Source organism: Xyrauchen texanus, chromosome 37 (genome assembly GCF_025860055.1).
Source record: "Xyrauchen texanus isolate HMW12.3.18 chromosome 37, RBS_HiC_50CHRs, whole genome shotgun sequence".
Lineage (NCBI taxonomy): Eukaryota > Metazoa > Chordata > Actinopteri > Cypriniformes > Catostomidae > Xyrauchen > Xyrauchen texanus.
Window position 1 is genome coordinate 19052008 of NC_068312.1, and position 10510 is coordinate 19062517.

At 37.3% G+C, this 10510-nt stretch overlaps 1 protein-coding gene across 2 annotated transcripts; it reads right to left on the reverse strand.

Annotated features, from left to right (window-relative positions):
• Positions 1-3318: 3318 nt before the first annotated feature.
• Positions 3319-7776, reverse strand: selenop (selenoprotein P). 2 transcript variants are annotated; one of them, XM_052108518.1, is made up of 5 exons: positions 7611-7776; positions 6636-6864; positions 5854-6066; positions 5650-5767; positions 3319-5130 (listed from the first exon to the last, which is right to left on the reverse strand). In XM_052108518.1, exons 2-5 carry the CDS (start codon positions 6836-6838, stop codon positions 4531-4533), a joined length of 1134 nt encoding a protein of 377 aa, XP_051964478.1. In that variant the 5' UTR covers positions 6839-6864; positions 7611-7776; the 3' UTR covers positions 3319-4530. The 2 variants fall into 2 exon arrangements, with proteins under 2 accessions (XP_051964478.1, XP_051964479.1); XM_052108519.1 differs by having other exon boundaries at positions 4558-5130.
• Between the last annotated feature and the right edge of the window lie 2734 nt (positions 7777-10510).

The window sequence follows — 10510 nt, forward strand, 5'->3', positions numbered from 1 at the left end:
AAGCAGCTTTACAGAAAATTATGTTGTAATAGAAAAAAAAAAGCTGTAATGTCTTGAAGTCTTCATAGTGTGGTTTAAATTAATAAAGTAATTGTAGATTATATTGAAAATATTATTTGTCTTTAGGCCCCCAATAAGCAAACCAAAGGTGACTGTGTCAAGGAACAAAAAAACTCAGTAAGATGTAGTTAATAGAGAAACATAGCCTTGGGGGAAACCAAGCTCACTGTGGGGGCCAGTTCCTCTCTGGGTAAACAGCATAAATATAATGCCAAAATTAGTTATATCTATGTGTAGTACAAGTCATGATTTCAATGAATAAACTGAGTAGATGTCAGTGGCTACTGTTTAAAATAAAGGATTTTGTATGAACTGAAAAAATTTGTTTAAATGTCTTTGAAGTCCATCCTGAATTAACTGTGCAAGTAACACTGATGTGTTTTCCTTTGTTATTTGGTTTATGAAGGCTTTAGTTAGCAATAAATTGATAGTCTATGTAGTCAATTTTAAGAGAGTGTAGTCCATCCAATGACCAAAAATGACGCAGGCAGAGGTCAGTGAGTGGCATCGCAGTCCAGCTGGAAGCTTGTGGCAATACATTTCTGGTGATGTTCATCCCAAATCCAAGGTTTGGGCAGTGAAGTATATCCCATGTCTTTCAAGTTGGCGTTGGTTCAAGTAGAATACATCAGAACATATAATAGCCTTAAGGTAAGAACTACATGTATCCACTTTTAATAATGTACACTTGTCACTCTGTTTGGCTTAATGGACAAATAAAACGTCTGTAGTATCCAGTTCATAACACAACAGGAAGTTCTCATTGGGTAGTAATAGAAAATGGGAACATACTGACACCTACAACACAAGGGGTCCATTAGTCTAGTGTTGTTCTGATGTGTATGACAGACTAGCTTAACTATGTCATGCTGTGGAGAGAGCTTGATGAATTATGAAGGCCAGGTCTACACCGCTCAAGTCTTAATGTACTGGGAACAGGGGGAAGAGCATACATCCAGCAAGCAGCCAATTAAAGCTCTCTGCTAAGTGGATACAGAAGCGACAGGAACCTGTCTGATGGGGAAAGCAGATCAGACAATTTGGCAAATGGTGCACGTACTTAGCAACACAGCGTGAGGCTGATTGAATCTGTGTTGCCCGCTCTCACAGACCGCCTCTCAGGACATTGTAAGTAATTGCAGATGAGTCTCTGCTCCCTTGTACTGGCTCTTCAGGCCAATTATAACTATCAAACCTCCTGCCCTGACTATTTATTGCCTCTACTTGCTTGTAGACCTTTTCAGTTTGCATGCTTTGAATGTGAGGTTTGAGAAGCATTTAAAGGAGTTGATTTAGGATCTTAAGGACTATAGCAGAGAGTAAGCTTGACTCTTAATCTTTTTGCAAATGTTTCAGGGTCAAATTATGCCCTGTCTACACAGCCCAGACTGCCCTTACAGATTTGAAAGCAATGCAATCGACAAATTTTGAGGTTGTAAAGAATTTGTGCCTAGATACTTTATTCACAGCGCCATCTGTGGGTCTAATTGGATCTAAAAAAAAAAACACACACAGCAGACAGTTCCTGCGTCCATGTCAGGGGAAAAAGAAAAAAAAAATAAGGGAGAAAAATGTTAGGGAGGCTCTCAAAGGGAGAGCAATATGAGGTAAAGATTAATAAGAGCACGCTCGCCATCTGTCGGTGAGTTTTAGAATGAATATTTAAAAAAAGCGTTTTAAAGTGCGATAGGCAAGTTTGTTTGTGAACTTGATCGAATCATTTATCATTCTCATTGAAACAGATTATTACACATTTTTAAATGGACAAATATTTAATGGAAATGTATTACTTGTTTCCAAATGATATCCAGATACAATTAAATAAAATAACGGTTAATAACGTTCTACTTAAAATTACAGTAGGCTACTCTGTGCTAACGGTGGGTGAAATACTAGTTACATTGGACTAAACGTCACCTTTTGCAGCGCAAATCAGAACCAAAGTAGGAACCAAAAGTTCTACTAAAAAGAGAGAAGTCTCATTTTTGGGGGGCAACAGGAAGTGGTGAAATTCCAATTTATAATTTTATATATATATATATATATATATATTAGGGCTGTCAATCGATTAAAATGTTTAATCGAATTAGTTACATCCTGATTAATTAATAGCGAATACACATATTTGCTGAGAAAGCCATTCATATAACAATAATTCAATATATAAAGATTATACATATTTATATCAATATATCATTATACATAGTTATCTTTAAATATTAAAAAGTATATATATATATATATATATATATATATATATATATATATATATAATAAAACATATTCAGATAATTAAAATGCTTTACATTCTTGTAGCAGAAGAGTTAATCATTGATAAGACAATACAAAAAGCGGCTTTAGAATACAATGTATTGTTTACTACCATATTATTGATCATAAGTCAATCACATGCAGTTCACAGCAATCCATTTCACAAGTGAATTTGGCAATCAGTTGGAGATTTATTATGAGGGCTTGTTTAAGAACTCGTCAATTTACACCTGTGTCAGACGTGTGTTGCGTCATGAACATAAAATGTTTAGTTCACTGTTTCAAGATAAATATAGTTTAATACTCAATCTTTAAACACATCTTGAGATCCCTTAAGTTCGCATTTGCGCTCCTTCAAGTGTTTTGAACGCAAGAACATAACACATGTCTGTGTTGTGGGTTGTTTTCTTCACTGTATAAACTGTGCGTTGCTCGTACAGCTGAAATGTCACTTACTGCACTCTGGAGCAAACAAGTGGCATTACAAGCTTGCATTTCTGAGGAATCTTCCTCATTATGGTGCAATTAATTGCGTTTAACCGTTATTTTTTGTGAAAATAATCGCACTGAATTAGCACGTTAAATCGACAGCCCTAATATATATATATATATATGTGAATATGATATATACTGATATATCAGATATATATATATATATATATATATATATATATATATATATGTATATATATTACATATATATGTATACTGATCATATAACATGATGCATTATATGATCAGAGATATATATATATATGTATCATATGTATATGTATATATACATATATATATATATATATATATATATATATATATATATGTCGTTTTCATTCCTTGAACCTTTTTTAATCCCTGATCAAAAGTATCAGTTTGTGATCAGTTCAAAATGTGAATTTCACATTTCAGTTCAAATTAAAAGGCCAAGTGCCTGATGCACATATGTTAAGATACAGATTAAGATATCAGAAGTCAATGAGTAAAAAAAGATATTTGAAAGTCAAAAATTTATTTGATTTACTCAATAAGCAACATGTTATTTTCTCTTTCGTTTCACATGTCTTTTACATTCATTTGTCTTTGTCACTGCACAACATCATACATTTTTCATACAGTTTCTCAGGTTTTCCAAGTTATCAGACACTTTCCAGGAGACCTTCATTTAGTATGTAAAATGTTTCAAACAATCCTACACAAGTTGACCAAACCTTTTCCAAATACTCCCTTTGAGACATGGATACAAATTCCCCTCTAATAAATGTCTACTACACTAACTTGAGATTTTGTAATGTCGACCAATACATTTACTGTCCCATATCCCTTTCAATGTCTGTGTTAGTAACTAGAATGAATATAAAATAGATGTAGATTCTAGAGTATTACATTAGTCTTGAATGATATATTTAAACAGTTTTTGGTCCTTAAGAAGATACCATCATGGTCAGAATCTCTCTGCCTACTTTCACATCCCATTTCACAATATTTTTCAATACAGAATTAATGAATTCAGAAGACGCACTTGATTTTAATACCCCATTCTTTCTTATTGCTTTAGTTGGGTTTAGCAAGGGTTACAGGATGTTACTTGACCTTTGCCCTCTGCTCTGCTTGGCCTAACATCAGACAAGCACCACTAGTGTATAGTTTATGCACCTGCCTTCATAAAAGCCAAATAAAGCATACAGAGGTGAAACGACAATAACATGACTGAACCTAACACTCTCAGATAGAGACATACACTGGACCTTCCTTATGTTGTATCAAACATGTATGACATTGTTCTGTAGAACACAAAAGGAGATTTAAGGCAGAATAACAGGCTCAGTCACCATTCACTTACATTGTATGGGAAAAAAGATACAATGAATGTGAATGGTGATTGAGATTAACATACTACCCAACATCTCGTTTTGTGGTCCACCGATGAAAAGAAAGAAAGTCATACCCGTTTGGAACAACATGAGGGTGAGTACATGATGACAGAATTCAAATTTTGGGGAAAACTTTTAGAGACAATTTGGGAATCAGAATGGAATGTTAAGTTCCAGTTCTGCCACATTCTGAGGTGTAAATACTAGTAGGTAAGCTCAATCGAGAGTACTGAGCAGCAGTGTTGGGCTCACTGATGTTTGCATGAGGCTGTAAATGATCAGACAAGGTTGTAACAGAGACTTGTGTCCCTGCTTACTTCACTTGTCAGACTCAGCTTGTGACCCCTGCTGGTCAGGCTCAGGTTGGCTGCGACTGCTGTCACTCAGCTGAGGGGGCGGGACGTCATTGTCAGGTCTCCCTGATTTTGTTGTCCTCCCCTGTCAGGCTCTGTCAGCGTCAGGTGGCTGGAAGCTCCTCCTGACACTGTCAGAGGCCGGCCATACGCCCGTTGCCCTCCCCTGGAAACAGCTGTCGTCAGTGTCAGCATCAGCTGGCGCCAGATGACTCTACCCCCTGATGTCAGCTGTACTGGAATTTTCACCTAGAGTGCTTTGCTCAAGGTTGTATCATGACAGGGGGCTCATTGTGGGCGACCTGACCAAAATCCACCTGGCCAAGGATCTTCTGGCCCAAGTGGACTTGGCCAAAATCAACTTGTTGTTGGCCTTGGTGGTGACCCGCATGATGGTGGTGGTGGGAGCCACGTTGCCCATGCCTCTCTGTGAAGTCATGGCCTTGATGTGGGTTGTGACCATGACCATGATGGTGACGATGGTGGTCTTCATTGTGGCCTCCTTCTGTTGGTGTGTGAGGCTCCTTATCAGGCTTCACATCTGTGGTTTTGTTGCACTCACCAAGTTCCAATGAACTCTGTAATGACCAGAGCAAATGGGTGAATCAAAGATACTTTAACATCTAAATTACAAGAATTATGACTAAATTAGTCTTAACCATTTCAAAGTCTCTTAACGCTGAAGTGTGTAATTTCTGTGCCACTAGCATCAGCAAACAGAATTGCAAAAATAATGGTTGCTTTCAAGAAGTTTTTCTGAACTCTCCCCACTTCTGCCATTTGTCTGAAAAAACAGGTAGTAATGCCCCAGACTAATGCCGTTGGTTGAGCCAATGTTTGCTGTGTCGTACTGTTCAGGATCATGCTCAAACAAAGAGAGCAATGATTTGATAGCACCACAGAGCAACAGTGTTTATAACTTATACATGACTTACTTATAGACTTTGCATATTAAGCTAGGATAAAATAAATTATTTTAACATCAAAATAATTATACACTTGAGCTTTAATGAACATTCTGAATTATGAAATGTGCAATTACAGTAATTCTGCCTATTTCCAAGAGTTTAAGATTGTAAAGTACATAATTTGTTTACCTCCATGTTGCACTCTCCACAAATACCATTACAATAGGTATGTCTTATAGACTCTTCCACATATGGGTTGGTCAAGATGGAGTAGGGAGTTGACAGATGGTAAGTGAGTCGGCCACACCTAGTAGAAAAGGGTATTTAGTGACATTGTAAAAGTAATATAAAGATTTTGTAGGAGGTCTGTCTGTGTAGGATAGCAAGCTGAACCTGTCATATATCAAAATGTCATCCTTCTCAGCATTTACTGCCTGCCAAATGTCAGGTTGGTGAAGGTCTTGGGCATAAAGGGTGATGTCGTTTGACAGCCTTTCCTTGAGCAAGTGGTGGAGCCACCGTGACCTTTCCTCTCGGTTGTTTACCACCATGTAGGTTATATTCACATAACCTTGGTTCTCCAACTTCAGGAGCAAGCCACTAAGCCTTGAAGAACATTCAACAAGTTGCATTAGGTAAATGCTCCATATGTAAACAGAACAGATAGAACACAAATGTGACCTGATAAGGGTTTGAAAAACAAGGCCATGTCTTTTTGGAGGGTAGACAGTTTTTACTTAACTCGAAAAGTTTTAAGATTTACGCATTTCAATTTAATTTCAAAATTCCATCAAACTGAATTAAATAATCTTAATCAAATAAAAGGTAAAATAACAATAATAAAATTACCACTTCAATTTTATTAAACATTAAACAATTAAATTTGATGGAATTTTGTTACGATTTATTTGTAATAAAATATTATTCATTTAAAATAAAACATAAAATTATTTAAATAAAATGTTAATCAAATCACTGTTTGGAACATTCCAATTTGTGTACAACAATATACAGTAAGGTAGGCCTAATTATGTACTTATGATGACTGTTATTAATAAAATATTAATAATTCATATTTTGTATGTTTGTTGTAGTCTAATGATTTCGTTATCATTGTGACTAAAAGCAGAAATAAAACAATAGTTGTAGATATATGTTTTGTATCAGTGACTCACTTTGAGGCCTGCTCCAAGCAAAACAATCAGCTGGCCTGAAGGAAAGCTACCACTGTCACATGTCCAAGGGCATCCTTCATGGGCTCTACCTCTCCGATCATCCACAGAGGGGAAGGCTTACAGCGGGCACCATCTGTCTCGCTCTCTGCATCGCAGCCCGCTAGCAGGCAGAGAGCCAGGATAAGGCTGAATGCCTTCCACATGTCTCCAAAACAACAGACCCACTCACCTAAATAAACAGAGCCATGAATCTTTGCAACAGATGTTCTGCAACATATACACTAAAATGTTTGTTCACTTAGATAATGCCTAAATAAATTCCAACAAATTCATAATATATTCTTGGATTCAACCATTAAAAAAGTCACAGCTACAAGAATTTTTTTTATTTCTGTTGAATCTAAACAGTAATGTTACAAAAAATGTATTAACGCTAATACCCCGAGTGAGCAGTGGTGAGATGGTACATTAAGCGTATAAAGAGAAGAATCTCAACCTCTTTGTCCAGCACATATTGAAAATACTGTCCATTCAGCAAGTATATACTATATAATTCTTGCAAATATTAGCAACTTGATATTCATGTAACTGTAACTGTTCATTTTGTATGTAGCCAGTTTTGTATTTAATTATGTAAGTAACCCAGATTTCTTGATAGTCAAAGCTCATATAGTGTCTTGACTAGAGTCGGAGACAAAGTTCATATTCCGTCCGGATATGAATGTAGAGAGAATGTTGCAAAGTAATGACTTCTGAAATTGGCATTAATTAATCATTTGGATTTTGACAGAGCCAAACTGATGTGCCCAAGCTGGTTTTATATAATGCATCAGGGACTACATTAGACATCCCAAAGGATCTAAACTTCGTATTTAAGAAAACACCCATATACCAAAGGAAACACATAGAAGATGTTGTTTTACAAAATAGTTGAAAAGGATAAAAGGTTCATGAGATTTTTAGGAGTGCACTTACTTGCTTTACTTGAGAGTCTTCAGCAGTCTTTCTGAGCTGGATCTGCAGAAAAACAACCCACTCCTACACAGCCCCTCCTATTTATACTCCTCTTGTTTTTCCTGACTCAAATCAGGGCAAAAGTCCCTCTGTCTGTCCCTATTTGAAAAACTTGAATAGCTCACGTATTCACCCTGGGAGATCCACGTATTATCAGTATATATGTAACACCTAATGTGATTGAGGGTATGGATTGAGGGTATGGACCACAGAAAAACAGAAACAAAATTCTAAGTGGTTTATGTTGTTATGTTTCTCTGCCGAAATCTATTTGAATTTTTCCACTTTACAACAGCCATTCTCAGTGCATGTCTCATTTCTGGAAAAACCTAATGAAACAGTACACCCCCCCCCGCCCATCGCTCGCTCTCTCTTTTTTTTATGTGTGCAAAAAAGTAGTCAGATAGTAAACAGTTAAAGAACATTGCATTCCATGCTTCTTTTTTCCTAAGGGGTGAAAAGAGGGGGGCTGCACATAACACTGAAAAGAAATAACAACCAAGTATAACCAAGCACAGCTTACAATGAGGTTATAAAAGCATTTATTCGTAGAAAGTCAGTGATCAATATAAATGCATATGTGCGTGCTTCTTATTTTTCTTATCCTGTAATTTTTGGCTCCAGTGTTTGTGCAACAGTGCACAGCTGGGTTAGAGTCAGCACTTTTTCTGCTGAGATGAAACTTTGAGAGCTTCCTGTCTTTGCTGAACTTTGATAAACATCCTTTGCTGTAACACAGGATAAACAACGATAAAGCAGTCACATTTATACAGGAGTGTTTAAAAAGTTTAACACTTATTTAAACATGTAACCTTTTTAAACAGTCAAAGTCTAAGTTTGGCATAGCATGTGTCCTTGTGTAATTTAGCTGCACAGATTTATAATTTATTACTTAGTTAATCTACAGTACATAATCAGGTCTCAGGATCTGTTTTGTGACAATTGAGAGGGCATATTGACCTATTGAGTGATGCACTTTAGATGCACACATAGAGGATTTACTGTTTACTGCATGTTACTGGTTAACTTGAATATTATGAAACTATTATCAGCTAAATGCTTCGGTATGTTCTTAAAAAAGAAGCAAATTGTCCAGATAATTTGTCAGTGCAACAGTTGGACATTATCAATATAGCATTTTCAGATATTGAATAGGCCTCTGTCCCAGTTCAGTTAATGTTTTCTCAACCTAGCAAAATTCTTCTAAAGTTGGCCTAATGTTTAACTATGAAAACCTGCAAAGGTTTATCATTCAGCCTGTCTGTAAACATACTGAAATTCTACAATTGTTAAAATAATTTTAATATAAATAAAGATACTAAAGATAAAGTTGTATTAATAAAGAAATAATAAAGTAATAAGAATGAATTGTCCAAATCATTAGTGCATCAATTGAACATTATAAATATGGTTTTTTAGATAGAGGTATCTGTCCTGGACCAGGTAATGAATCCTCAACCTGGGACAATCATTTTTTAAGATGGCCTAATATTTAACTTACAAAACCTGCAAAGTCATGCACAATTATTATAACAGACAACAACATATAAAGCACAATGATGTAAACGTTTGAACAGGATAAATTATGAAAATTAGGTTATTATTTTGTCTTGTGGAATATATAAAAATATAAATAGCGTCATGTGGGCAGTACAAAATAAAAAAATGAAATTTTTATGATCCCTCTAAGTTTTTTAATTGATAAAGATCTTGCAAATGCTGCAAGGGTGATGCAAACTGCTCTTATACTGTATATTATTTTAAATTGAGTAGCCTATACTGCTTCCAGCAATCAAAGCTTATTTCTTGATAAACATACTACATTGTGCATTTAAATCATTAATTTCCACAATAACATGCATTATCGTCAAGGTTACGGATGTAACCTCTGTTCCCTGATGGAGGGAACGAGACGTTGTGTCAACGAAGCGACACTAGGGGTCTCTCTTGAGCGCGGAATATACCTCTGATCTATGAAAAAAGGCCAATGAGAAGTTGTCAGACAGAATTTGCATGTCCCGCCCCCGGACATATGGTATAAAGGCAGGGAAATACTATGAGTTCATTCAGGATTTTTCTGAGTCCGGTCCGGTCACAACAGTGGCTCGGCTCAGCGATGTGGCCGGGAGGACACAACGTCTCGTTCCCTCCATCAGGGAACGGAGATTACATCCGTAACCTAAACATTCCCCATCTATCACTCACTTCGACGTTGTGTCAAAGAAGCGACACTAGGGGTTCAATTTAAATCATGCCATGCGCTGAGCTGTGTACGTGTACTGATGACACAGGAGCGGGCAGGTACTTGACGTCCCAAAACGACCAGCTGTATCAGACTGCACGTACCCTTCCCCAATGCCCCATAAAGTCGTCGGAATCCTTATAGTTACCCTAGACAGGGGAACAAGGCAACGCTTTCCAATCTGGGAATGGGCTGAGCTTAGCCGGGCCTCTTTTCTCTCTATGTTTCTGGCATAGAGTCAACGGCTGGGGCCCTTACACGGAACTGCTGCGGAGGATGCCATATGCCCCAGGAGCTTCTGGAAAAGTTTTAAAGGAACCATTGTGCCTGGCCTGAAGGTGGCAAGGCATTTCAGCACTGACTGCGCTCTCGTCGGTGAGGCGCGCTGACATTGAGACTGAGTCTAACTCCATGTCGAGAAAAGAGATGCTCTGAACCGGGGCGAGCTTGCTCTTTTCTCAATTGACCTGAAGCCCTAAACGGCTGAGGTGCCTGAGCACCTGGTCCCTGTGGGCGCATAGTAACTCTCGAGAGTGGGCCAGGAGGGGGGCTCAAGAGGATAGGCAGGCTGGCTGTGAGGCGAGCCGCTGTTCCCTCGAGCCCGGACGGAAGTCAACTA